General features: G+C 52.4%; 8 protein-coding genes across 8 annotated transcripts; 5 read left to right on the plus strand and 3 right to left on the minus strand.

The window, feature by feature from the left end:
* Positions 1–171: 171 nt before the first annotated feature.
* On the plus strand, positions 172–2382 carry LMH87_012056 (uncharacterized protein; the record flags this gene model as incomplete). The annotated part of the gene is made up of 2 exons (XM_056201299.1): positions 172–916; positions 968–2382. 2 exons carry the CDS (start codon positions 172–174, stop codon positions 2380–2382), a joined length of 2160 nt encoding a protein of 719 aa, XP_056053066.1.
* Positions 2383–3429: 1047 nt separating this feature from the next.
* LMH87_012057 (uncharacterized protein) lies at positions 3430–4611 on the minus strand (the record flags this gene model as incomplete). Its single annotated transcript, XM_056201300.1, has 4 exons — positions 3430–3445; positions 3501–4195; positions 4275–4369; positions 4590–4611. The coding sequence occupies 4 exons, from the start codon at positions 4609–4611 to the stop codon at positions 3430–3432; spliced, it is 828 nt and encodes a 275-aa protein (XP_056053067.1).
* A 1545-nt stretch (positions 4612–6156) lies between these two features.
* Positions 6157–6576, plus strand: LMH87_012058 (uncharacterized protein; the record flags this gene model as incomplete). Its single annotated transcript, XM_056201301.1, has 3 exons — positions 6157–6165; positions 6246–6351; positions 6437–6576. The coding sequence occupies 3 exons, from the start codon at positions 6157–6159 to the stop codon at positions 6574–6576; spliced, it is 255 nt and encodes an 84-aa protein (XP_056053068.1).
* A 2961-nt stretch (positions 6577–9537) lies between these two features.
* On the plus strand, positions 9538–13992 carry LMH87_012059 (uncharacterized protein; the record flags this gene model as incomplete). The annotated part of the gene is made up of 4 exons (XM_056201303.1): positions 9538–10482; positions 10540–10819; positions 10877–11110; positions 11183–13992. 4 exons carry the CDS (start codon positions 9538–9540, stop codon positions 13990–13992), a joined length of 4269 nt encoding a protein of 1422 aa, XP_056053069.1.
* Positions 13993–15211: 1219 nt separating this feature from the next.
* On the plus strand, positions 15212–16337 carry LMH87_012060 (uncharacterized protein; the record flags this gene model as incomplete). The annotated part of the gene is made up of 4 exons (XM_056201304.1): positions 15212–15673; positions 15751–16017; positions 16071–16149; positions 16201–16337. 4 exons carry the CDS (start codon positions 15212–15214, stop codon positions 16335–16337), a joined length of 945 nt encoding a protein of 314 aa, XP_056053070.1.
* A 450-nt stretch (positions 16338–16787) lies between these two features.
* Positions 16788–17773, minus strand: LMH87_012061 (uncharacterized protein; the record flags this gene model as incomplete). The annotated part of the gene is made up of 4 exons (XM_056201305.1): positions 16788–16796; positions 16849–16965; positions 17366–17485; positions 17687–17773. 4 exons carry the CDS (start codon positions 17771–17773, stop codon positions 16788–16790), a joined length of 333 nt encoding a protein of 110 aa, XP_056053071.1.
* A 2730-nt stretch (positions 17774–20503) lies between these two features.
* Positions 20504–22603, plus strand: LMH87_012062 (uncharacterized protein; the record flags this gene model as incomplete). The annotated part of the gene is made up of 2 exons (XM_056201306.1): positions 20504–21602; positions 21654–22603. The coding sequence occupies 2 exons, from the start codon at positions 20504–20506 to the stop codon at positions 22601–22603; spliced, it is 2049 nt and encodes a 682-aa protein (XP_056053072.1).
* A 3482-nt stretch (positions 22604–26085) lies between these two features.
* LMH87_012063 (uncharacterized protein) lies at positions 26086–26903 on the minus strand (the record flags this gene model as incomplete). Its single annotated transcript, XM_056201307.1, has 3 exons — positions 26086–26642; positions 26709–26828; positions 26882–26903. 3 exons carry the CDS (start codon positions 26901–26903, stop codon positions 26086–26088), a joined length of 699 nt encoding a protein of 232 aa, XP_056053073.1.
* Between the last annotated feature and the right edge of the window lie 896 nt (positions 26904–27799).

Consider the following 27799-nt stretch of genomic DNA (forward strand, 5'->3'; position numbering starts at 1 on the left):
AAAGCGGCGCCGATACTGTAGCGCGTCATGGAATGGCTGATTTGCGACCTGTTACTGGCCCATCTAGCGTCCAGGAAGCTGCACTCTCCTCCTGGCTTTTGAGGGCAGACTCATCGCTTCTTACCTTACGGCGTCCTCGCAATCCGACTGCGAGCGCCATGATCCGAGAAAATGTCTAGATATATACCGTCGTGGCTCGTTTGGGGCCGCTTCGGCGCGGCTGGGCTGCCATCACCCCCTTCCACAGGGCTGGTAGCATTGCGACAGGCTTTTCGTCCATCAAGAAACGTTGGAAAGCCTCAGGCTTTACCGTTTCCACTGCCGTTACGAGCGGCCTCTACTCTCGCTCCGAGTCAATACAGAACCCAGAACCATGGAAGCAAAATACCCTGCGGCTTCGAATTCGGCAGTGGCAGATTATCGACCATCCGTACAGCATATATCTACAACGGCCGGAGTCCTCTCGCACTGCGGGTGCTGTCGAGGCGCTCATATAGCAGCAATACCCCTGATAATAAAGAAATACGGTCAAAGGAGGCGGTGGGAAAGGACACAAAGCCTGGACAGTCGAAGACCGAGGACGAGACGCAGCATGGCATCCCTAATGCAGAGAACGCCTCCAAAGCAGAGAGCCAAGCTGAATCATTAGCTTCCTCTGTATCTAAATATTTGCATTTACCAAAGATGCCACATCGCCCGACAAAGGAGGAGCTTCTGTCTGCAGCGAACGGCTTCTGGGAGCGCTTGAGGGTGCGCTTCAAATGGATGTCTATCAGAAGTATGCGACCGTGGAATGCGGACGAATGGGGCGCGTTTGTTTCATGGTTTTTATTTGGCCATATCGTTTGGATCCTGGTCGGAACAACTACCTTCTTTTCCCTCCTCATCCTTTCTATCAATACTGTCTTTGCCCAAGGTCCGTTATGCCTCCGCTTTACCCTCTCTGTTCTATGCTAACGGCTCCAAGAAACGCTCGCGAAATGGATTGGAGACTACTTGACTCAGTCAGCAGGAGTCACCGTCGTGTTCGAATCTGCCATTGTTCCCAAATGGGGAGATGGCGTGATTGCTTTTCGCAACGTATTTGTCTCTCGCCGCCCAGGACAAGTCACGTCGTCTGTCAGCAAAGGGTCTTACGATGAGGCAGCTGCGGCGGCCGCTGGTCGTCAAGCACAGCTTGCCACTTCCGAAGATACACAAGACGATGGCAACTACACGCAATTTGACGTTACAATTGCCAACGTCAATGTGACCCTTTCATTTCTAAATTGGTGGAACGGAAAGGGTCTACTGAAAGATGTGGAAGTCAACGGAGTTCGAGGTGTGGTCGATCGAACGTCAGTACGATGGCCGCTTGTACCTTTGGACCCTTATTCATACAGGCATGAGCACCAACCAGGCGATTTCGAAATCGAATCATTCAAGCTTGAAGATTTGCTTGTAACTATACACCAACCAAATGGCTTCCGACCATTCTCTGTGAGTATTTACTCTTGCGAGTTGCCACAGCTGCGGAAGCAATGGCTCTTTTATGATTTCCTGGCTGCGACACATGTGTCTGGCTCATTCGATGGGTCACTTTTTACAATACACCCACGGCAAGTCCATGGCATTCCGTCCAACCATTATCAAGGAGGACCAATGGACGCTGGCGAGTCCAAAGCTTGGAAAAAGTCAAGCCGCCTCCGAATTGATGGGCTAAAAATTGACCATTTAAACCGTGGCGTGGAAGGTCCCTTTGGATGGATCTACGAGGGCGACGTGGATATCGTTGCCGACGTCATGTTTCCCGCTGACAATGACGAGAGTCTCACCAAAGTCATGGCTGATTTCTACGACCAGCTGGAAGAAGTCGTCGTGGCCAATAGGCACCGATTCCTCCGCAACACGGTTGAGGAGTCGGTCCCTCAGCCTCTGGTGGTCCAGTCGGGTCACATATCAGAAGCTGCCACGGCACCGCCACAAGCAGAGGAGGGAAACAAGGCGGCGACTTCAACTCCGGGCGACGAAGATCGGCGCTTCTTCATCATGGATCTTCGAATTCACCTTAACGACGTCAAGGCCGCGATGCCCTTGTTCACCAAGGACATGTCCTACGTCAACCAGGCACTGGTTCGTCCCATCGTGGCGTACATTAATGCCAAGAAGACGTACATTCCCATATCGTGCCGCATCGTCAAGCGCGTCAGCGATTTTGACGGCTCCTGGACCGTATTCGACTGCGGTCTGATGGACGATGCGTCCGCCGAGACGTACGAGGCCTTTGCGCAGGACATTGAAGATCGGCACTCGCGCGTCCGCCGCTTCAGAAAAGTTGGCTTCTGGACCTTGTCGCTCGCCATCCACGCTCTGTTTATGGGCATGGCGGGCCATGTCGTCTGACCCTTTCGGCACATGGAACACTCATGGACTGATGAAAGCAGCAGTGCATCCTTTTGAAGAGGAGAAGAACATCCCAACTTTCTGAAACGATGTAGAGGGTAGGGTTTGGTACTTTTGGCGTTTTTCTTTTCTGTTCTTTTGCGAAAAAGCATCATGCACAGGACACATCTGGCACCGGCGTTTTTGGAGCAGTTGAAAACTCTTTTTTTTTTGGAATCTTTCTGCAAGCATCGCTGAATTTGGGACCTTTTTTCATCATGGGAGGATTCTTTTTATAATACATAGAACTGGTAGAGGGTACGGGGGGTTAGATCCAGAAGGGAGGTCCCAGCAGTACCATGTACACTATCCTTTTCATGACCTAGTTCAGGCACGAGACGGCCATGGTTTTAATGATGCCGTGGATAAAGAGTAAACAAAGAGAAGAATCACGCAAACAACAAAAGTTCACATTGGCAAGGTGGCAAGGAAACAACAATGTCCATCTCAAGCAGTGATATTAGAAGGCGGTGAGTCCGGTGGATGTATCTACTTGGTAGAAACGAGCTAAAATGCAATCTCGAAAATGTCTAGTAGATGCTAAGGATGCAATGCAGGAATGTCAAGAGTCAAGTTTTGCACAAAATCGAAAACAGGTAACAACCAAACAAAAAAAAACCTAATTCAAAAGACAAGAAAAAGAATAACCAGACTTTTTTTCCCTTTCCCATTATATCCTTCAGCCAGGTCGCAGTGCGCCGCCCCGTCTCCCCCGTCCACTGCATGGTCTCAACCCTCGAACGGTGACGAAGCCAGGCGCTCACCAGGGGAACGAGGCAGAAGAGAGGGGGAGAGTGGTTCGACAATGACCCAGTCGAGCAAGCTCTGGGAGCATGCGCTACTCTTATCGCTCCCGCTTTTCTTTTACCACAGAGTGACTCTCTTTCTTGGCGCGGCACTTAACACTGCGGCTGCCATGTGCATTCCGAAGAAGCTGGTAGTGCTGATGACTTGTCGGCGCAAATACCAGTCGGTATGCAGAAATAGTATGAATCGTGAACTCGATCTTCACATGAAGTCGTCGCTAGATACCTCGTTAGTCAAAGTCGCATAGTTGCCACCGTGTTATGTGCACTTACTCTCCAAAGGCGTCGTTGTCGTACGTCTCCATATCGTTCGTGTTGGCACGTGTGGTTACGAGCGAGGCTTTGGTCTTGGCAGCCTTGCTCTTCTTGCCAGTCTTGTCGGCAGCCTTCTCCTCCTTTTGTTTTTCGTTACTAGCACGAGTGAGAGAGCTGGCAATCTTCTTGATCTGTTCGCTAGGTAGCTCCTTGGCGAGCTCCTTGGCGAACTCTTCGAGGAATAGGACGTAGTGGCCCTTTTTGGCATTGGCAGCAATTACAGGGACAAGCACCTGACGAAGCTGCTCAAACTGCTTCTTGGTCTGGGGGTTGAAGATGGGCAGCTTGGCGAGGTCTACAGTGTTGCCAGGGTCTTTGGAGTCAATAACGACGTTGGAACCAGGAATAGTCTTGGCACGATCGTTGCTGATGCCAATGCCATCGAAAAGATCCTCGGCATGGCGAAGATCAGCCTCCTGCTCGGTGCGGCGGAGGCGCGCTCGGCGCTCGGCTTCATCTTCGTCCTCCTCGGAGGAGGAGTCACCCTCTTCACGCATGCGCGCGCGCTCCTTCTGGTGCTCGGCGATGCGCTGGAGCTTGGATTTCTTGTTGGCAGCATCCTCGGCGGCCTTCTTCTCCTTGGCTTCGGTGGCTTTCTTGGCTTTTTCACGCTCTACTTCGGAGTCTTCGGCGGCATCCCAGGAATCGAGTACCTAAAGATTGTTAGCGGCCGTTTTTTCGGCACATCTAATGTAGAGTCCATGATCGGTGAATTCAAGATGGGGGGCTTACGTCGTCGTCGTCTTCCTCGTCGTCGAACTGTCGTCGGCGGGGGACAGCAGCCACCGGTGAAGTAGGAGGGGTATCGGACTCGCTGTCCTCATCATCTGGGGATAAGAGGAAGAAGTAAATGTCAGCCAGCTGCGTGAATAATGGATGGCGATCTGCATATAAGGGTGTGAAGCTAATTTTGTGCTACACGACCGCGCGCTGAGACGAGATACGGAATCGCGAAAAGTATGCGATGGCCTCTACCCCTCGGATTGCGCGCAAAACTCGTGTACGCGAAATGAGCCACCCCATCTGCTTCACGACGAACAAACTTACCCCATTGCTTTGCTGGAGGCATAATGATCAGCTTGTTGAAGTTGTCGATATGTATTTTTATTCTTGCGAGTCGGGTCGAGAAGCCGGGCTGTTGGGAAGTTGGGAACGATGACGAAGTTGGTGGTGATCGAGGTTGGAGGGAGATCGGGTTTTATTTTCAGTGGCTTGTGATTTTTTCTGCCTTGGGCTTCTCGCGCCAGGAAAAATGCGTCGCAGTGGACAAAGGGGGGCAAGAGTCACAACGTGGGCTTGGCTTGGACGGGAGCGCCGTGGCGGGCAGCGGGTGGCGTGTCCTCAATGGAAGGCAGCAAACACTGCCAAACAGTTGGTGCATTAACTACTCCGTACCTGTAGCTACTACCTAATGTAGTTATGTATGTAGGTAGGTATTTAGGGCCAGGTTGGTCTTTTGCTTGCTTTGTTCGGTGGGGAGGCACGGGGCGCCGGCCTTGGTTTGCGATTCTGACTGGTACTGTGCACTTTACCTGCTGATTAGTCGCGGCGGCGCCCCTCCCTTGCAGGTTGGGCAGGTGTCAGGCACAGTCATTGGCGTCACGGCGTCATTCTAGAGGGGTCAAAATTACCCCTCCACTGAGTCACACAATGCGCCAGCATAGGTAGGTACCTACCTACCCTATAGTCGCTACAGCATTGCAGCATCCAGCGACCACCTTTGGCAACCTGCAGGCAACTGAGCATGCCTACATGCGGATAAACTTGGGCATGTCGTGCATTCAGCAGGATTTAGGTTACTGCGCTCGCTTTCGCTTATTAGGCCATACATCAGGATCTATGCCCTTCAGCTTCTCGATTCCACTGCTTCGTTGTAACCCTAGCAAGGCTAAGATGCCTCCCTCGACAGCGATTCAAATCACCAAACGTCACTGCGTACCCTAGAGTAGAAAAGCCAACAGAACGCCCTCCCTCGCGGACTCAACTTGGGCGAGTTGGGTCGAGCTCTCCCTCCGCCCCATCACGTAACGACCAGGAGACATGCTGACCGTTTCCTTCCCCATCGTCGCCTGTGAGGTCAGCTCATCAGCCGAGCGAGATGTCTTAGAGGCTGGTCTTCAAAGAAGATTGCCTGGACTAGCACCTTCTGTTCCACCGAGTACCAGCTCCCGACAGCTAATTAAGATCATGTAATTTTATCGGCATTCGTCGTCGAAGCGCACCTGGACTGACATGGACCTTTCACTGGTAGTGTATCTAGCCCACCCTTTATCTAGCCCCGACGTTCGCTGCGACCTACACTCGGGAGTGCCGCGCTGAAACACCAGCGCCGGTGGTTTAACAGCACGATGGATATTCTTCCTTTCAATTCCCATCATTTTAGTCTCAGACTCGGCGCCGCCACCATCCTCGTGACTTTTTGTCTCGGAGTGAAAAGAGCACCCCAAACGAGCCTAAAAAGACAACACACGTAAGCCACTGGCCAACGTAGAACGGCTGAGAGCCCTGCTAGAGACTCCTTGGCGCTCCTTCATTCCCGTGGACTGGTAACATACAAAAGCTCATGGTCCGCTGATGAGGCTTGCAAAGAGAACAGAGCGAGAGGACATTAAAAATGGAGAAGGTAAATCCCACGTGATAAAATGCCGCCGGTGCCCGTTTCGTTTCAACAAAGCCAACGACTCTACTCGTCTGTGTGACAAGGAAAAAGGAGATATCTCCCCTGCCAATGCTCAACATAGAGTAACAATGCTTCATGCTATACTACTCTACTGCGTGCTACTATTATCTACGGTGCACGCGCAACCAGGTAAGCTTTCAAGCAGTTGAAGATTCGGGCCGCGCTGCCCAACACGCGAGTGCCGGACTGCTAACAAGTGCAACCCTACGCATAGTGGACACCGGCAGCCGCAATCTTCTATTCAGAGGCCGCATGGCCATTTCAGATTCTCCAGTCAAGGCCGTTCATGATGCATACAGACCAGAAACGTCAGCGGCAGACAGAGACGCGACACTGGGTAGAGAAGCGACATGAGGACTTCGGGCAACGATGGGGAAGGGGGGGCAAGGGCGAGGACGAGGGCCAGGGCGAGGTGGGAGACGGCGCAACAAAGCAGCAGCGGCCTGGGCGCAGCTTTGAGTGTACACTTGCCAGCAGCAGCAGCAGCACCAATAGACGTATAAAATATACATTGCTAATACCATTAATACAAACATGACATGACTTCTGGCGGTGGTGTTTTCAACCAGTCAAACAGCACGATTAGTGAGCTAGAGGGAACTGGGGGCGGTGGAGCAACACTGGGGGACATGGACACGCTGGCGGCGTGGCCGGCCAGTGAGAGCCCTCGGCGCTGCCAGTGATCGCTCAGACAGGCCCAGCCGTGGCCAGCGCACGTGCGATAAATGGCTCTGGGGTGGTGCGCCACTCCGGCAGTCGAAAGTGCATGAGTACCACCGCAGCGAACCAGGCTGCAGAAGCAGGCCCGCAGGCAAGCACCAAGCAGGCAGTACCAGCGCCCCGAGACATGCATGGAACATGGCATGGAAGGCATGCGAGCCAGGATTCCCGAGTTAGTTACCAGTATTTCCTTGCGCGCTGGAGCTGTTTCCCAGAAGCCCGTCCCAGGCTCTCGGGACTGCAACAGGGCATGCACGTACCATGCACCCCAGGCTCTTTCCGCCTTTTCCTCTCCTCCCTTTGTAAATACGTACCGACAGCCAGTTGTCTTTTCAGCCCAACCACCCACACACACTCTCGAGTTTGCCACGATTAACCGACGGACACTGACCGACTGGTCACTCCCGCCATTGCGCGGTAGCCATTCGAGGAGCGGAACCATGTCCTACTACGGAAGTTGGCAGTCCACATCAGCTATGACTGGTGCAAGCCGACGGCCTGATGGCAGCACGTCTGCGCACTGCACACTGCACACTGCACAACTGCAAACTGCACGCCTCTGCATTTGTAGCTCTTTTGATTATTCTTGCATGCACCCAAGATGAGTGCCGGTGCCACCATCACCACCCAGCCATCCAGCCAGTGCCGGATTCCCTGCCAGCTCGTCTACACTAGTGTGTGTACTCCGTACTGGTACCAGTATGTGCATAACCGGTGGTACCGAGCCACCGAGCCATGATGCAGGATGTGCTGCTAGACCAAGACAGGAAGTTTCTAACGTTACAGATTAGCGCCAGCGGATTTTGCGCATTGCACTTTTTCTCCGTAGCCTTTTCTTTTCCGCCGGCGTGCCCTATTTCTGTTTTATTATGGGGCTGAGGACCTCGTTCAGCATTTGTCGGCAAAAAAGACGGGCCTGAGCCAGCGAGCCAATTGCATGACATGGTATATTCAAGGCTGGGATTTAGCTCATTTACGAGGTCCAACCAGCATGTTGTCTGTAATCAAAATTCTCGTTTATTACCCAATGCTACGCTGCAAGGCAAAAGTAAATGCCCAGCATCCACAAGGCGAGATATGCCCGGGCTTTGCAGACAAAGACTGTCTTTACGCCGACCGTGCGGGGAACAAAGGCAGAAAGCAAGTCGCTGCATCCAAACGAGCCCGGCAATAAACGTGCGTGTAGTGGTAGTCACGTACGAGCATCTTGATGAATGCAGTGCCAATATATATCAGATACCTGCTGTGACCGAGCCGACTTTGCAAGCAGCCACTGCGCAACAGGGTGCGACACGCTAGACCTCATCAGCGAATCCAGCTACGCTTTTACCGGAATCTCCATGCACCACCAAACAAATAATGGGCCCTCGTCTACACTAGTCAATGTACCAACAAACACCAATACCAACTAAATTTATCTCTACTGGTAGTGTGGTTGACAGCCGACAGGCTTGCCATTCTGTGTGCCACTGCTTGCCTGCATGCCTTGTTTGGACACTACCAATTTACCAGTAGGTATCTCTGCATCCTACTGCACCCTGCCGCACAATTTGTCAGTGGCCGTTTGAACCCTTCGTCACCTTGTCCTTATGCCTTCACCGGCTCTAGTGAAACTGGGCAATGCTGCCGATCCGAGGCTAATTCACAAACCTCGTACTCAGTAGGCGTTGCTTTCGCAGCTTCTTCCCCTTTGATCCATGGTCGAGATGAGAAGACGCCCTGTTTTTTTTTTTTTTGCTCACTTATTTCTGGCCCCCAACGACGCCATGTAATTCCATCCCATCCTCCTCCGCCGCCACCCGTCCACGTGGAAAGACGCAGTTCGGTGGGAAACGCGACGGAGAGAGCAGCGCGTCATAAGTTCCTCTACACCCTCTTTCTAGTCCATGCATGTGCTCACGTGTGCGTCCTGTGATGATGGTGCTGCCAACGGCCAATCAATAATAATATTCTGTCCGAGCAAAACGTCAATGCTGGTCCTTGGGCTATCTGGTGGTGTCAGGCCAGCAAAACAGTTCGTCAGCGCAGTGCTGCTGACCACCAATGTACCAGGCTAAAACGGTCACCTCCACCAACACTGTCACCATCCTTGGTCTACTGTTTTATTTATTTATTTTGTTTTTCTTCTGGTCGCTCGCGCCCCCAGGATCCTCTCTCCTATCCCCACAAGCAGTGCCACGCCACTCTTTCCTGCCCCCAAAAGGGCCAAGCAGTGTCCCCCCGGGCCGCTTCGATCATCCCCGTTTCTTCGATGCTTCTCCGCAAGTACGTGCCAGAGAGCCCCGACCAAAGCTGGCAAATACACAGATGCGATAAGTTGCGGCCGACATTTCCGTTCCAACTGTGGCTTACTGGGAAAGCCCCAGTCCCACCATCATCCGTTTCCCATGTTCTCATAATCCTGGCACTTATGGGCGCTACCAACAACACTCGTCTCATTGTTGGGCCACCTCCGCCCATTTTCCGCCTCCAACATCTTAAAAGCCAAAGTGGCGCAGATGCTCTCTGCTGAGGCGTCCTTCATCTAGTACTCTGCCGGAAAGGCATCGTCTCGTTTCTCGTCCTTGCTGGTCCAGCTCGGACGTGGGTGTCAAGATGCTCGACGAGATGGACACTCAGTTTGGCCCCGCCGATGCTGGTCGCTTCGACTTCACTATCCTGTTCGAGCATGCCATGCTTGTCCTGGTGCCTGCAGGAATCCTCGTCTTGGCTCTGCCAGCATTCTTAAACGCCGCCCGAGCCGTTCGCCAAGCTCGCTCGGGTGCTCTGCTCTGGCTTAAGCTCGTGGTTGGCGTTGCCCTTGTCGTCATCCAACTCGCCAGTCTTGTTCTTTGGCACAGTGCTGCTCGCACAACCGTCTCGCTCGCGGCATCTGTCATGTCCTTCGTCGCTTCTTTCTGTGTCCTCGCAATTATATACATTACGCACATCTATACCGTGCAATCTTCAGCATTGCTGAGCGTCTTCTTATCCATCACCATGCTCTTCGACATCACCATGGCTCGGTCTTACTTCATGAGAGGCGACTTGGGTACTATTGCCGCCCTGCAGATAGCAATTGCTTCGCTTAAGCTCGTGCTTGCTGTTTTGGAGGAGATGCCTAAGCGCGACTTACTCTATTCCGACAAAATGCGTGATAACGCGGGCTCGGAGCAGTTTAGCGGCTTCTGGAATCGTTCCATGCTGATATGGGTCACTCGCCTTGTGGTGGAAGGCGCCCGGAGAAACCTAAGAGTGGAAGATCTTCCACCGATCGGCCAGAAATACAGCTCCGAGCAGCTCTTCGACCGCTTTACCCCGTTCTGGAAGAAAACTATAGCTGCCAACGAATCGAAACGACCGCTGGTCAGAGCCGGGTTTCGCACGCTCTACTGGGAGCTTCTCAGCCCGGTACTCCCTCGGCTTTGTCTCGTTGGCTTTTCATTTGGTCGACCGTTTCTGATGCAACGTGTCATGGATAGCATCAGCAGCGGCACGATTTCTCAATCCAAAATCAATGGCCTCATCGGCGCTACGATCCTCATCTTTGGAGGCTTAGCGGCAAGTCGCTGGCCTTTTCGAGTGACATTGTTCATGAACTAACATATCTGCCCAAAGATCTCAAGAGCAATCTCCGAGCGACTCCAATATCAAGCAAAGACCTCTGTACGAGGAATCCTAGTTGTTGCCATCTATGATAAGATCCAGCGACTAGGAATGGAAGACTTGGCAGCCTCGGCCGCTGTTTCTCTGATGACGGCAGATATCACTGGCCTGGACCAGCTACTAACTAGACTGCATGCTACCTGGGCTTCTTGTGTTGAGCTCGGCCTTGGCATATTTGTCCTTTACAAGTTCGTTGGCGCAGCTTGTTTCTTGATCTTCATACCCACCATCAGTAAGTCCATTCTATCACGTTCATTGCGTTTGGCCGCACTAAACTTTACGATTATAGTTGCCTCGGTAGCGACGTATTATACCTCAAAGAAGATGCAAGGAGCCAGGACCGTCTGGAACGAGAAGATTCAGTCGCGTGTCGCCTCAACCTCTAATGTTTTGGCCCAGCTCAAGAGCATCAAAGCCATGGGACTGACGACCGCCATATCGAAGTTCTTGCAGGAAAAGCGACTAAGCGAGATTAATACGTCGATGACCGAACGCAATGCACGAATCTTCATTTTTGCCATCTGTAAGAAAGCAATAATCTAACACGCTTTCGGGCACAGACAAAAGAGGACTTGAACTGACCTGCGCTTTACAGATGCTTTTGGAAACACAATGGCTCCAGTCGCCGTCTTTGCTGGCGCTCGATTTTGGACGCGAGCTGCCAACCCCATGACTGTACCCGAAACATTTGCCACATACGCCGTCGTTTTGATAGTTGCCCTGCCTATCAGCGAGCTTCTGGGTTATCTTCCGTATTATGCTGGCGGATGGGCCTGCTTGATGCGCATTCAGAAGTTCCTATTGCTCCCCGAAATCTCGGACAAGCGTGATACTGGCGGTTTGCCGACCCCACAGAGCGTCGAGTATGATGAAAAGGGTTGTCCGCCGGTGCAGCCAGGGCGATACGCCATCGAAATGAATCACATTTCCTACACCTCTGATTTGTCCGGGCCAATTCTGAGAGACGTGACTCTTCGGATCCCTACAGGATCTATCGTGATGGTCCATGGCGGACTCGGCACGGGTAAATCAGCTTTTCTAAGCGCTATCCTCGGAGAACTCCCTATCGACACTGGAACTATCGACATTGCCACCAGACACATTGCCTACGCAGCCCAGACGCCTTGGATTCAAAATCTTACAATTCAAGACAACATCATTGGCGCATTCCCGTTTATTGAGTCGCTCTATGACGATGTCATAGACGCATGCGACCTTGCGAAAGATCTCGATGATCTTGCTGATGGCGACCAAACGATGACGGGAAGTAATGGATGCAATCTCAGTGGAGGGCAGAAACAGCGCGTGGGATTGGCCCGAGCGCTTTTCTCGCGATGTTCAATCATCATCCTTGATGATGTACTCAGCTCTCTGGACGAAGTCACAACTACCAACATCGTCCAGCGCTTGCTAGGGCCACATGGTCTTCTGCGCCGCTGGAACTCGACAGTCATTATGACCACGAAGAATTTGGACATTCTCGGCGCCGCCGACATGGTCTTTGAGGTCTCTCCGCATGGCAATATTATTCAGATGCCGCTTCCTCGCCCAAACTCCAATACTGCTAAAGCGCCTTCGCACTTGCGAGGCCAGACACCTGAGCCAGCTGGCAAAGAGGAAGAACAGCCGCCTACGGAAGTCGAGGGACCGCCCACCGTTGACACCACAAAAACGTCGGATATCAACGACGACACTAAGAGGAAAGAGAGCGACTATCGCCTCTATCGCTACTTTTTCCATTCAACCAGCATTTTCATGCTTGCGTTGTGGTTTGTGGGCATCGCAATTGCATCCGCTCTTGAGAGAATGCCCCAAATCTTTATGCGCGTGTGGCTTAGCATTGACGCAAATAACAACAAGTATTTTGCCGGATTTGTCGCGCTCAGCGTGTCAGATATCCTTGCGATTTCAATCGTCGGCGCGCAATTTTTCAAGCACATTGTTCCGCAGACGTCGGCGACGCTTCACTGGGGTCTCTTGGAGGCGGTTCTGGGGGCCAAGCTGTCGTTCCTTACCCATACCGATGCAGGCTCGCTCCTCAATCGCTTCAGCCAAGATATCGCCTTGATTTCACAGACACTGCCAACACTATTCATGGCAACATTCTCCATGTTCTTTAACGTTCTGGTGGACATTGGTGTCATAGCCTCGGGAGCCAAGTACGCCGCTCCGATTATTGTCTTCTTCATCGTTGCTCTCTACACTGTTCAGTACTACTACCTCAAGACGTCGCGTCAACTGCGTCTCCTGGAGCTCGAAACCTCGTCACCGCTCATCACACATATGACGGAATCCAGCTCTGGCATGGCACACATCCGCAACTTCGGGTGGCAACATTACTTTCAGAGCGAATTCATACAACGTCTTGATTCCTCTCAAAAGCCATACTATTACCTATTTTGCATCCAACAATGGCTGACCTTTATACTTGATGCCATGACATTTGTGTCCGCAGTCACTCTAGTCAGCATTTCCCTGGTATTTCCGCAGTCGACCTCGGACGGTGCTATCGGCCTAGCGCTCCTCAATCTGATCACCTTCAGTGCGACGGCCTCGCTGTTCCTCTCGGTTTGGGTGCGCGTTGAGACTAGTTTGGGAGGCCTATCACGCATCAAGGAGTTTTGCGCGGAGGCGCCAAGGGAGCAGGACCGTGCTGACATGCCGGACGTGGAGGAGGATTGGCCAGCGACTGGCAAGATTGATTTCAACTGCGTAACCGCCAGCTACAGGGGTCCTGGCGGGGAGGTGCGCCGGGCTCTCAACAATGCGACTTTTAGCATCCAGCATGGTCAAAAAGTCAGCGTCATTGGACGTACTGGAAGCGGCAAGACATCGATGATGCTGGCTCTCTTGCACTTGATTGAGTTCTCCGGCAGCATCAGCGTGGACAATCGAGAAATCAAGACAGTCCCGCGCAACGTCTTGCGTTCGCGCATCACAACGTTGACGCAAGACGGTGTGGAGCTAAATGGCACAGTGCGCTTCAACATGTTTCCGTTTGACGCAGCCATGCCTGCAGATGACCACATCATCGCTGCGCTCGAGGGGGTGGGGCTTTGGGCGCATATTGAGAAGCACGGCGGACTGGATGCGGACATTGTGGAAGCTCGACTTTCGCACGGTCACAAGCAACTGCTCTTTATTGCTCGCGCCATCCTGCATCGAGAAATCATGGATACCAAAATTGTGCTCGTGGACGAGGCGACGAGCTCTCTCGACGCGGAGATGGACCAGCAGATCCAGGAGATCATGGACGAATCGTTTGCAGACTGCACGGTTGTGCACATCTCTCACCGACGAGAGTCGTACGAAAATATTGACTTGAGCATTGGGCTCAGTACCGGAGAAGTGGTTGAAGTGCTGCGGCGCAGCTCAAGGTCTGGGCATTGGGTGCCCGCCTACTAATTCATGACTGGTGCGTCAGCTGTAAATATAATATGTACATAGTTTGATGCTTGATGATTTGTCAACTCGACACGATGACACTGGCTGGCCAGACACATACCCGGCGTTTTAGCGGATATATATCACAATTGATTTCTACGCTGTTTTTTTTTTTTGTACAAGTTGGTTTATGTCCTTATTCACAGACCATCTTGCAAGTCAGTCTTTGGTTTCGTACCAGGATGATGGAAGAATGAAACGGTCGACCCTTGTGGTGAAACGGAGTAATTTCGGCATTGCAAGAAAGAAAGAAAAAACCCCTTGGCCTTGTCAGCCCTTCCACAGCCCAATCAAAGGTTTCTGAAAAGCTGGTTTTGGTTATGCATCGCGTACCTCGTGGCGGTGGGTTGGTCCGAAGTGGGTTTTCCACGGGCTGTCATTTCATGTACTGATCAGCACGCTAAGCCCGCCAAAAGGTACCTACGAGTTAGCGAGCGTTGGTGGCGATGCGTAATGCAACGGCAACGCTATAGGTGCATAGGTCCGCCGAGGACAAGCCCCATGGCGGGAAGTACGGGAAAAGAAAATTAGAAATGGTCAGATGATCCATTTAAGAGAATTACCAGCGCAAAACACCTCTCTTTTGAGCCTCAGGTCGCCGTTAAGAAAGTGCCCGTCGAAAATAGAACGGGAGAGCCAGGTCAGAGTCAGAGGGCTTCTGCGTAGCGCCGGTTCATTCCGGCCTGCCACCCCAGCGGGCCAATGGGCGCCGGGGTCTTGGTCAGGCGCTGGCTGTTTTCGGCGGCGTCTCAGCTCTGCGCAGCCTGAAATTTCGACGTTCTCGTGATGCCCTTGGCTCCTGTTTTTCTTACCCGATTACACCCTGAGGCCATTCTTGTTGTTATTTTATTTTTTAAAAACTCTCTCGCCGTATCCATTCCGGACCCATTGCGGCTCTTCTACTTTGGCTTAAGCTTTTCCGAGGAGGGTTCCTGCAGAATGATATAAATGCTGCAGCCCGTTTTTCACTTACACCTGCCGTTCACTGCTTTATAATACTGTACCCAAAAAGCACCACACCACCACCACCACTACAAAAGTCAATTCAGAATCTTACCACGCGCTTTCTGTCTCTGTACGACACCTTTATCTTGGTTTAGTCTTTACTACCGATTTTTATCATCATCATCATCATCATCACCATCATCGAGAGCAGCTCCGACGCACCTACACGCATCCAATGCTGTCCACCACTACGCGCACAAGAGCGCCTGCCGCTTCAAGGCAGGCTGCCAAACTCGCCAAAGCAGCCATCGTCTCCGCGAATGCCAGCCCGAGCCCGCAACAGGCCGGCCTGCGCCTGCGCCTTGCCGCGACCCCCTACTGCTGCCACGGCTGCCGCTCGTTCTCGACGACGCCCGTATCGCAGCTCAAGGACTTCTTCCCCGCCAAGGACACACACCTGATCCAGACGACGCCGGCCGCGTGGCCCCATCCCGGCTACACCCTCGAGGAGATGAAGGCCGTCGTGCCCGCCCACCGCAAGCCGCGCACCTTTGGCGACTGGCTGGCGTGGAAGACGGTCCGCTTCGCGCGCTACTGGATGGACAAGGCGACAGGCATGGACCGCGCCCAGCAGGTTGACAAGGCGCATCCCACAACCTCCGTCGAGGCAGACAAGCCCTTGACCGAAGCCCAATGGGTAAGCTGACTATGAAAAGAAAAATTGGCTTGCCAGTTCTTACGATGTGGTGAAGAGCACTAACACTGCGAAATTAGCTCATCCGATTCGTCTTTCTCGAGAGCATTGCTGGTGTGCCTGGCATGGTCGGCGGCATGCTTCGACATCTGGGCAGCTTGCGCCGCATGAAGCGCGACAACGGCTGGATCGAGACTCTTCTCGAAGAAAGCTACAACGAACGCATGCATCTGTTGACGTTTATGAAGATGTGTGAGCCTGGCTGGTTCATGAAGCTCATGATCATCGGTGCCCAGGGCGTCTTCTTCAACGGCATGTTCCTCATGTATCTTGTGAACCCCAAGATTGTACACCGTTTCGTCGGCTATCTCGAGGAGGAGGCCGTGCATACCTACACGAGATCGATCAAAGAAATCGAAGAGGGCCATCTGCCGCGCTGGGCGGATCCCAAATTTCGCATTCCAGACATCGCTGTTCAGGTTAGTTGACGGAGCTTATTCGAAATGGAATCAAGCACTAACGTGTTGTAGTACTGGAGAATGCCAGAGGGCCATCAGACCATGAAGGATCTTTTATTGTACATTCGCGCCGACGAGGCGGGCCACAGAGGCGTCAATCACACGTTTGGAAACCTGAACCAAAAGGAGGACCCCAACCCGTTCGTTAGCAAGTTCAAGAATGGCAAGGAGATACCCAATCCCAGTCTGAAGACGGCTGGCTTCGAGCGCGACGAGGTTGTTTGAGCCAACTTTCTTTTTGTTTGCCTGGGGGTTAGGCGGTTCTACCCTCCGGTTTTTTTTTTTCTTGCATTGAAAGGCATGGTTTCGTCTGTTCACGGAGTCAATGGATAGAATTTTAGACAGCACAACAGCTTTTGGGATGAGTCAAAATTCAGGCTCATCCAGCCAAGGACATACCCAACTTTACTCAATTTCATCACAGCCCTATGGCCCAAGCCGTAAACGTGGATGACACGCGACCAAGGATTGCACGCCGATCGCTCGGCTCCTGCTCAATACCCCTGGTTCAATTTCATGGTACGCGTCATCAGCGCAAAAGTTCTTTCCCCCGAGACCAAGGTCCTGAATTGTTTTGGTTCCCAATCGGGACATGAACATCAATTCAACTAATCGGTAAGTCGTTTATAGTGGTGATTAAGGAGCGATTCCGGCACTTGCCTCCGGGCCACCAGTATGGAGGCCGACAAGTGCGCCTCCTTTGGTGGGCACCGGTAAGGCCAAAAGGGGGATAGCATCAATGCGAATCAAAAAAGGACGATGAAGATCAATCTTATCCTGGAAGAGAAATCCAGTTGCCTTGCGAATTGATGGCTCCCCCTGGCTCAAGGCGGCGGCCTCCCGGTAGATTCGGCGGCGGCAGGGCCAGGGCCCGAAACGCCTTGCGAAAAGCCTTGCCTTGTGGTGCTCCACATCCGCACCACATCCCCGGCCGAGCTTCCGTCGTGCGTTACAAGTTCCCCGGTTTCGAGTAATCTTCAACTTTTGGGGGGGCCGTACAAGGATATTAATATCGGCCTACATTTGCCAGTTGTACATGTCTTATTGGGGGCGCGTGAGAGGGCGCTTCTGTGCATGCACCCTGTCCTATTGAGATGCACATGCGTATCGGGGAGGCCGATTGGGAGCTTCTTCTCAGTGGGGATACCCGGATATGATGTGGAGGGATGTGTCGTACAACGCGTTCAGGTTGAATAGGGAAGAATTGTGTGACGCTGGCTTCATATAGCAGAAACAGTGTACTTGCAAACTCAGTGTGTTGGGCTAGTGTCTCGTAGGATGCCAAGGCGGTATCGAGCTGTGAATCGCTCTATGATAAGCACAGCTGCAATAATACGACGTGCGGCAACACGCTGCGCCCATACCACCACCCTCCATGTACAGGAGGATTCTAGGCCCCAAATATCACAGAAATGAATGACACCGGGAAGGCGTGTGGAGATGGCATGCATCACCACTGTCAATGCCGCCTGCCAATAAGCAAGTGACGACTACTCACCAGGCGTTTATGGATTCTGCAGGTGGTTTGGCAGTGAATGATATTGGTGATCTGGCAAGCGGAGATGATGTTGCCAGACGTGGGCATGATCCATAGCATACCCAGGAAAAAAAACCTTTTAAAGTTTTCCTATCCATGAAAGCAGATACTAGTGAAAGGTTGCTGGCCGATATTCTCGGTGAAATTACTAACATAATCTCCACGACATTTTGTACTCTTCAATTACTCGCGGGTTGTGAGCCAGCAAGCCGGGCGTTTTGGCGGCTTTTCCAGGGTGGGCATCCGTGGGGAAAGAGGACGCGTCACTGCGTGGAGCCACATCGTTCTGTGCTTGCTGGGTATACTTTGCTGCCGTGCTCTCTTGCTGTCATGACAAGTGAATGGGACCATGTCGATTGGTTCAATTAGGTGTGTAGGAGCTCGGGGGTGTCTGTAAAGAAAGATGCAAGAAAAGGAGAGATTGAGCATGCTCAATAGCGCATATCGGTGCAGGAATAAACGTGCAATTATGGACACCCGTTGAATCTGCCTCACTGATGACTGGCACGCGCTGGATTTGGCATCCGATGAGCTGTCAAACGACACGCGATAGGGCTGCCGCTCCTCGATAGCGGAGACCGATCAGTCGTCACCAACAACGTGGTAGAAGAGCAGGTTGCGTGTGTGTGTGTGTGTGTTCTAATTCTGGCACGCACCCAGTGCTTGAGGCCTTGGTGTACGCGCCATAACCGCCAACCAAGATGGGATGTGTGCCCTGTTGTTCATCCCAAAATAAAGGGTGTACAAGGCCGAGATCAAAGTGGCGCAGTCTGGTGTTTCGATATCACCTCTTCATGCGCACCCCTCCCCCTCCCTTCCGCTCTGAACATAGCCAGGGTTTAGTAGTGGGAAATTGGAAATTGTCGTCACATCAAAATGCCAAAAGACGGGAAACAAAGTTTTTCTTCCCCAGCGCCTGCCCAACAAGGCAACAGCTTTCGAGGTAGCGCTGCGCTAAAACGGCCAGAGACTGAAATGCTGCCATTGGTGCCGGGGGCCGTCGGGAGCCGTAGGGCCGCACTGGTAGTGCAACGTAACGACTCTCCGGCGCTTCAGTGTTTCGCCCTGCTCATCATGCGTGTCGGTTGTGACTATTGACTGGTTTCATGAGCAAGATGCATCAAAATGCCCCATTGTAGCTAGCGCTTAACTATACGGAGCACCTACATGTCCATTACATGCGCTGTGGCGCTCCGCGTATTGACGAGGCAATGGATAACACCGGGCTGGCTGGCCACTGCAGGTCTCTGGTCTCCAATACTCCACCGAAATAGATTGAAAGATGAACGACGACGGCGAGCAGAGTCCGCTTCTGCATCACGGGTCGCTCACGCATTGCCTCGAGAGAACAAATCTAGCTGTTTACTTTTGTCACTCCCTCCAACACACAAGCACCCGTCGTCCTCAGCCTGAAAGGGACAAGTCCTGATCGCCCACTAGCGTCGTGAATCAGCGCACTGGCGTCGCAAGGCTACAGGCCTTGCAGAAGGCTACCTACCTACAGGGGAGGACCAAAGGACGCCAGCCCTGCGTGCCCTGTTACCTTGGTATAGATTACAGGCGCAGGCAGCGCTGTGGAAATGGCCCGAGTGCTGGTAGCAGGCCCCACCCGGCAGGCAGGCAGTCAGCCAGTCTACTAGAAATGCCCCGCCGTCCAATTCCCACGCTCTTGTTTTTTGGTGATGTATCAATATGCGCTCCATCACAATCTTGAACCTCAGTTTGACTTCGGCCAAATGTAGCCTCTTTTTTCTTTATTGTCTCGGCTCTGTTACCGAGCTTCCAGTTCTTCTCTAGCCTCGCAGGTCGATGCATCGCCTTCATTAATCCAAAACCCACACCGTGATTCATTCACTGAGCCAGTGAGCCCCTCCGTGAGCGAGGCACTCGGTTGGGCCAGATGCGGCAAGCCTCCGGAAACATGAGTAGACAGAGCCAAGGCTACGTAGCGGCAATTCACTGTAAAAAAAAATTGTACCATTGTACGACATTCGCCAGCTCTGACACCCCTCTACTAGCGCCGCTGGGACAGCGAAATCTCTACTCAGTACTCTGGCGCCTCTCCTGATAGGTTCCGGGACATTGGGCCACTGTGAACCAGGTTCTGCTCTGCCTGAGCCAGCTACCACAAGGTACCTAAAAGCGCACTCTACCTAGCTCTTCCCCTCACCACCAACCAGCCTGCTGCGCTACCAGTGACGTTTCGAAAGCCACCCAATTATTTTTTACCTCGTCTCGTCTTGGTTTCCTCTCATCATCCTCACGGAACCGAACAATAAGCCGCACCGCAATCCTCGCTCATCGCACTCCTGCTGCAAGCTCATCCCTAGCCGAGAGAGTGCTCCTAACACCCCTCCCCTTCCACGCGGCCCCGGGCTGTGTGAGCCAACCACCGACGCAGACTCACCTAAACCTAACCCGCTTGTCGCGACCACAGCTGCTTGCACAGCCTCCTTCGACATACATCACCAAAACACCCAACTCCCGCGGCGCGCGTGCGCCGTAGAAGGCTGACTCGAAAATCTGCCTCACTGGACAAGTCATCGCATCCAAGCTCACACCCCCGTTCCCCAAATCTTCCTCTGCCCACGCCCCCGCGGTGCATCTGGCAAGCCCTGCCTGTACCTCGACATCCTCCTCCTGCTGCTGCTGCTGCTGCTGCTGCTCCTCCTCCCTCTCGTCAAGCCCCATCTACCGATACGCAGGTACACCCTTTTGCTTCCGGAACATCCCCAAGCGTCTCCAACGGCGCTCCGCTTTCTCTCATCCTCGCCCGGCATGGACCACCAGTCGCAGGACGATGGCCAGCCGTCGGCTGCTGCCGGCCAGACGCAGCGGTCTGTTATAAATCAAGCGCACTCGCCGTCGCCAAACCAGTTTGCGCCGACCTCTGACTCCAACATCGACCTGTCTCTCGACCAGCAAGCACAGCAGCAGTTTGCCGCCGACTCGAGCTTCGACTCGTCCTTTGCTGATAGCTTCATGACATCCCAGTCCTCCCAGCAGCAGTCGCAATCGTTCCAAGCTGACGCTGTCAACCCAGCCGCCTTTGACCCCTCCGCCAGCTTCACCCAGCAAACAGCCTCGGGCGCAAACAACTTGGCCTTCACCTCCCAGCCCCAGCAGAGCTTTCTCGCGCCCAATCTTGCCGACGGCGACTTCTCCCTCTTCCCGGCCTCGGCAAACCAAGGCGACCACTTCAACACGCCGCTCTTCGAATCGTCCAGCCTCAGCCCGGTCGAACTCAATAATATGACTTCTCCTCAGTCTCAGCACTCGCCCAGCTCGGCGCAACATTCGCCATCCTTTGCCCAGCATCACCAGTTCTCCTCGCCCAATGTTCACTCTAGAAACGTTTCTCTTGGCCCCGAGGCAGCCCTCCTGCCTGGCCAGATCAACGAGTGGAGCGGTGCTCAGTTCACCGGCCACCGTCGTGCGCCGTCCGAGTACTCTGATGTGTCTTCTGTCACGCATTCGCCCAATGTGAATGTACATGACAGCTTCGACGACGGCTCTGGCCACTCGCCTTTGCAAAGAGCTTCTGACGGCAGCATGTACCAAGAGGTGCTTGGAATGGGCTCCTTCAACCTTGGCGACGGCCGTAGTCCCTCTCACAGCCCTGCCATCAGTCCTCGCATTGGCGCTCAGCCTCTACCGGACATGCACTACCAGACATCACCAAATCCTAGCTATAATATTCCCCCATACCCTACCATTCAAGATCCTTCTGGCACCTTTGTCGGAAACAGCCAGGAGATGGCGCAAATGGCTCCTGCCATTAATATTGACTTTGCACCTGCCAACAATGCTAAGCTTGGTGGCTTTGATCCTGCCAAAGCTCAATTGGACCAAGATTCGCTGCTACCGCCAGACCGAGGTATGGCTGCTTTACAAACTCTCCCATTGTGCACAGCTAATAAATATGCAGGCCGTCCCAAGTCGCGCCCTCGGTCCGTAACCGACCCCTTCCAGCCCGGAGTTATTGTAAAGCCTAGGCCGAGCAGCGTCAACGCCACGCTCGGCTCCAACCTAGCTCCCCGCCAGGAAGTCTCGCGATCCCTCTCGCCCGCCGACCGACAGTCCTCTGCCGCCCGCAGACGACAATCCACGTCCGCCGTGCCCAACAACGTGATTGCTCTGCGCTTGGCCGATCCCGACTATCAAGGCGGCTCGGAAAGTGGAGGACCGAAGCGAGTGCAGAAGCACCCTGCCACATTCCAATGTACCCTGTGCCCAAAACGATTCACACGAGCCTACAACCTACGCTCTCATCTGCGAACACATACAGACGAGCGTCCCTTTGTCTGTACAGTTTGCGGCAAAGCGTTTGCAAGGCAACACGACCGCAAGAGACACGAGAGTCTGCATTCCGGTGAAAAGAAGTTTGTCTGCAAGGGCGAGCTCAAGGCAGGCGGTCAATGGGGCTGTGGACGCCGGTTTGCACGTGCGGATGCCTTGGGTCGTCATTTCAGATCTGAGGCGGGGCGTATCTGCATCAAGCCGCTGTTAGATGAAGAAATGATTGAGCGCCAACGGCAATGGCAAGAACAGCGCATGCAACAGGACATGGCCAGCATGGCTGGTCCTGGTATGGCAATAGATGCCAGCACCGGATACCCTGTCGATGGCAACGGAAACTACACTTTCCCGGCGGCTCTGCTAGCACAGTACCCCGCGCTCGCAGGGATGAACTGGTCGGCGCCTGAGATGAGCGGCATGGAAGACGACCTTAGTGGGCGCTCGTCTTTTGATGCCAGCGATTACGACGACGGCGACGACGGTGGCTACATGAGCGGCCCGGGCACAGGCTACAGCGAAGGCGGCATGTCGCAAAATTTCGGCGAGGTGGGATACAGCAGCGACATGGGCGGGCGTTGAAAGATGAGATTCTGAGCGGAGTAATCCGTGTTTGGATGTGATGAGGCGTTTAATTATGAGGATTGATATGATTCTCATTGATTTTTTTCCCCACGTGTGTCATAGCGCGTTGTGGTGCTGTAATCTGTGGTATAGGATGATTTTGCTCCGCTAAGTCGTTTCTACAAACCAGGATATCACGAGGACTCTACGGAGGATTCTTATTGTTGTTTATTTATGAGCTTTGATGGAGTTTTATTTGCTTCTGACTGATGGCCTATTCCAGACAAGACGAAGGGAACTTTACTATAGATGGATTCCAGTATAGATACCACCCAGTTTAACGAATTCGAATTATACACTCTATTTTCAGAAACCGCACGCACTTTGTTTCTTTCTCATGTCCTGGGAACTCGGCAGATGGTCGTTTTGGCAGAACCAACGAACTGCCGAGTGTCTCAAGACAATAGTCTCGTCTCCAGCTTCACCTCGGAGCGGCGTTACTCGAACAAGGCACAAAACGCAAAGAAAACCAATACGAGGAGCTCACATCCAGGAATGGAAGGTCATGGCGTTTCAATATTGCCTCATCCGGAGTTTTAATCTCCCCCAATAAAAACTGGAGAGGGTAACTAGGGCGTATAGGGCGGGTGTATACCTAGTCAATCAAACGAGTCTGCCTTGGCGGCTGAGATTCAGATCGAGAATTTTTGGGTTGGCTGCGGTTCAGGAACCGGTAGCAGGGGTTTCGTCTGCGTCTGCAGCCTTGTAGACCTCTGATTTTCTGGGTGGCATAGCCACGATGGTTACGCGTCCCCCCTGAGCAGGGTCTTTGCGTTTGGTTGCTTTGCGGGATGGCGCTCAGCTAGTCCAGGATCAGAAAAAATGCCTTGTGGCAGATTTTCTATATGTAGAAGAAAATTATAGAGACTATTCTTTTGATATTCTATATTGGGAGAGTTGGCGAAATGAAATGTGTGCATAATTGGACATGATGTCCCCAGATGGCAACAGCATCTAAGGCTTTGGCCGAGTGTCAAACGAGATGACTGCGTTTCCGCGGCGGTAAGAGGCCTCCAGCATAAAGAATCGTACAAGACAAAAATACCATCCAACAATTTCATGGAAATCGAATACTCAATTTGCAAAACCCTACACGAGGTTGCTCTACGTCACTCCGGAAGGGACGTGGTTGAGAACGGAGAGGTGGGGCCGCAGTCCGTCCGGCCTCCGGGCCACGCAGCGTGGGCGCGCGATTTGCCAATTGACCGTTTGTTACATGCCATCTATGCAAGTATAAACAGACACAACGGCCCAAGTTGGGTCATATCTCGGACAATTGGAACAGGGGCGCAAAGGCGGCAGCGCACACCTGCAGGTCACTGACTGCGTCACAGCTACCAAAGCCCGACATTGCTGCCCCTCCATTTCGCCGCCCCTCGCCACTTTCTCAGCGGCCCAAAATGCACCACAATACCCAATCTCACTACATCGTGTCCTATTTGGAGACAAAAGGCAAACAAAAAAAAATTGAGAACAGTCAGGCCTGACCGCTGTCAGGTCAGAGTGGGTCAATGCTTACATGTCCTGACACCTGGGTCCCCCGCTTCCGCAGAAGAAGAGAGAAGCCTCTCGTGCCCGTTGCTTAATTACGTCTGGTGAGAAGTGCTATTCGTCAAGAGATTTGATCCCGCATGGGCTGACGCTATAGTGAGAGACCTCAACTGCGCCCTTCGGGGGCGGCGAAGGTGGGCGGGGGGGCTTACCTGCTGCGCTGGGACAGCAATAGAGGCGGTGAGACGACAATCGGCTGGCGATGGATCGAGCATGTTCGATTTATTTCTTCATCGTATTCCAATCTCCAACTCAGTTATTTAGCAATTTATGCAACGTCTTGGGCGGCAGATGCTAGTGCTACAATCGTACTGTTTGTTCTGCGTAGACCAAGTGATAGCCAATACTTACGGCAGCCTATCAGAAGCAAGCTGCTAACAATATGTAATCTTACAACGTCGCTTTAGGATTGATTCGATATGAGTCTTCAAGAATAAGCCACGTTCTTCGTGCCCCGGCTCAGATTCCGATCCAAAAATCGGCGCGGCTGGCTTTCACTCCAATCGTCATCTCGGTTCTCCAAAAAGTCCACCAGAGAATTCAATTTTTTGGCGATTTTGTCTCCTTTCCATGTCCCCCATTGTTCCTTCGAGCATCCGCTACGAGTCTCCGTATATCGCACTTGGATCCCAAGACGTCGACATGGATCTGCTGGTGGTCCAGAGGAGCAGCATTGGGAGCCGTGCTGAGTTCCTGTTGGCTCCAAAAAGCATTTTACCCATACTGACTGCATATCTGCTTCCTCTGGAATCCATAATTGGATATTCCTGAAGGATATTCTTCCATAAGGCTTCCCTTTGATATGTGATTTGCCACAATGAAAATAGCCACCCTGTTGTAGCTTTTGTCGTAGCTCCCCATTTTTCCAGTGGCTACCGGGAGCTGGATTGTGAGCGACGTTCTCAATTCCACGAATCCACCGTTTTGGTGCGTTTGCGGCACCTGCATAGATCTCATTCTTGATGTTCATCTCGTGCATGATTTGGCTAAACCAGGCCGGTCCGTTCGGTGAAGCCAAGAGCCTATCAATAGGCTTCTGGTAGACAATCATTTCGTCGACAGATATCGATATCACGTTTGCTGATAATTGAATTTGTGGCGTTTTTCCGAGGTTCAGTATCTTCTTCGCAGTCTTGCAACCAAGACGAAAGGTAAGACCGCATGTGCCGTGATTTTGCAATTTAATAGTCCCTGAGCCCAGTACTGTAACTGGTGAGTTGTGAAGGGTATGCAATGGCTGCGTATTGCTGTTTCGAGTCTTGAAATTTGCCATTCTACTGGGGGCTAGATCATCATCGTCCATGCTTCTCTCATCCGCAAATGATTTCCTCTCAATATGCGACAAGGTTTCGTCGAGGGGGGGGACTATTTCCAGCTCATCTACTAGCGGGGCATTTTCTTTTGAGGAATGATGCCTTTCCAGTGCCCCAAGCCTCAGTCGTCGACGTATTTCGCTGGCGATTGCGCCAGCTAGCGACTCACCTGTCCCTAACACTAGACCAGGATTAGCATTGCCTAGGAATCGGCGAGCCCAGGACAGAAAAGATGGCGAGTAGTCATCCTGTGTCAAGATCCTCCCTTCTTCTTTTTCTCTCTGGACATATGCCCACATTTCCGGTAGCGGGGCTGCTTTCTTTGCTCGAGGCGCCGCGAAGACGTAGTGACGCGCAAATGCGTCTGTGTCGTATGGCCGCCCCACCAGCCAAAGGCTGAAGTTCATTTCGGCATCAATCTGGAGGGCCGTGCTTTTTCGGACGTCTTGAGTCGCAAAAAACCTGAAGAAGGGTGGTGGACGTGACAAAAAAGTCGCCGCACCCGGCGCAGCCTATACTCGATATCAAACCGCAGTGTGGCAGAGTGAGGCGCAATAGCATTTTCCAGCATAAAATCTACCGAGACAAGGTTTGGGCCAAATATTTTCCGGATACTTTCTCGAACACAGCTGGAGCCAGTGAGGACGAAAGGCAGTGGTAGCAAATTGAGAATATCAACCGAAAATTGGTCATGAAGAGTGCGAACTTGCCGTCCCCATTGCGCCGCAGGGCAGCCTGGGTGCCGAGAGACATTGAAAGAATCATCTGCCCGCCAATGCCAGTCATACCCAAATGCAATTCCGGGTTTACCCCCTTTTCATCGATAAGTCCTATGGTCGCGCTGCGGGTGTCCCAGAAGGCACCAATGACATCATCCTCACTTTGGACGTGAAGAATGATACCCAATTCAGCATCTTCTGGTCCACTAGAATCAGCAAGCCGTCTCTCGTCTTGACCTGAAGCTGCCGTTTCAGCCAAGTAGAATTCTTTCATCTTGGCATTCTTCAGTGATTGTAAGTCTGCAGTATCCAGAGCCGGTATGTCTTGCTGCGTCAAGAACCCAATAAGATCGTGCAACTGCCGTGGTAGTAGCAAACGCGAGGCTTCTTGCAAAAACTTCTCGGCGATACAGACTGCGCATGACTCCCTCTTTAGTCTTATTGAATCTGCTTTGCAGATACACTTTGTTTGCGGCTCACGCCCTGTCAATATAATGTTCCGGTTGTGGCAGGCCTTCAAGGCTTCGAAGCATGCTTTGCCAAGGTCGCCATTTGGGTCGTCGGTGTTCATAATGCTTGATTTCCGTGGCATACCAAGGTCTGGCTGTCATGTTAGTTGAGTGCAGGGTGACAGATGTTGGGCAGAACACTACCGGTGATAGGACTTCGGAACATGAATTATTGCTTACAGCTGCGGCTATGCTATATAGGCGTATAATTCAACAACATCGCATGTACGCGTAGAGATGCTGCATTCTTCTGGTTTGTTGAAACCCACTTTACTGTTTGCTTGTTTGGGGTCTGTTTTCGTGCCAGTTACTGCGTTTGAGTGGATACGTACAGTGTGTGTTGTTCTGAACAAGGACTCAACGTCAGCACCATGCTCCGTCTTCTCAGTCCTCTCGGTCTTCTCGCCTGCACAGCAAGCAGACCCTTAGATCGAATTGTCGGGGAATTGACATAGTCTTTATAACAACGTAGCTACGCGTGGCTGATTACATATACGTTCTCTTGCTGAAGGTTGAGGCGTCAGCAACCGAGACAATTTAAGAGGCTCCAAAATATAACGGTTTGTTAATTAGCACCTATACGAAAATAGCAAACCGCCATTCAACAACTGGTCCCCTGTAGCTCAGTTGGCTAGAGCGTCGTAAGTTTACCCACCCACAAGTGGCTCGCTTAAGGCATGATTACTAACAACCATACCAGAGACTGTTAATCTGAAGGTCGCAAGTTCAAACCTTGCCGGGGGAGGACCATCCCCTTCTGTTTTTGCCATTATCTGCGAATTCTTTTTTTTTTGCCGATCATCGAGTTTCTGAGCTTGCTGCTGTGGCTAGGAAAGTGTACTAACGGTTTTGGCAGCGTCTGTTCGCTTGGCTGTTATCCACGGGTCTCTACGGGTAAATGCACGTTACCCTACATTGGTGGGCTATTATGACGGGATCACGCGTGATGGGGGGAATACGCGTTTATTATTGTTGGTTATCGTGGTCGTCTGCACACTGTCGGTACTGTGTGCATGATGTATTTTGCTGTGCTTTTGCCTCGTCTGGCCGTTATTATTCTTG

This window comes from Akanthomyces muscarius, chromosome 4 (assembly GCF_028009165.1).
Source record: "Akanthomyces muscarius strain Ve6 chromosome 4, whole genome shotgun sequence".
NCBI lineage: Eukaryota > Fungi > Ascomycota > Sordariomycetes > Hypocreales > Cordycipitaceae > Akanthomyces > Akanthomyces muscarius.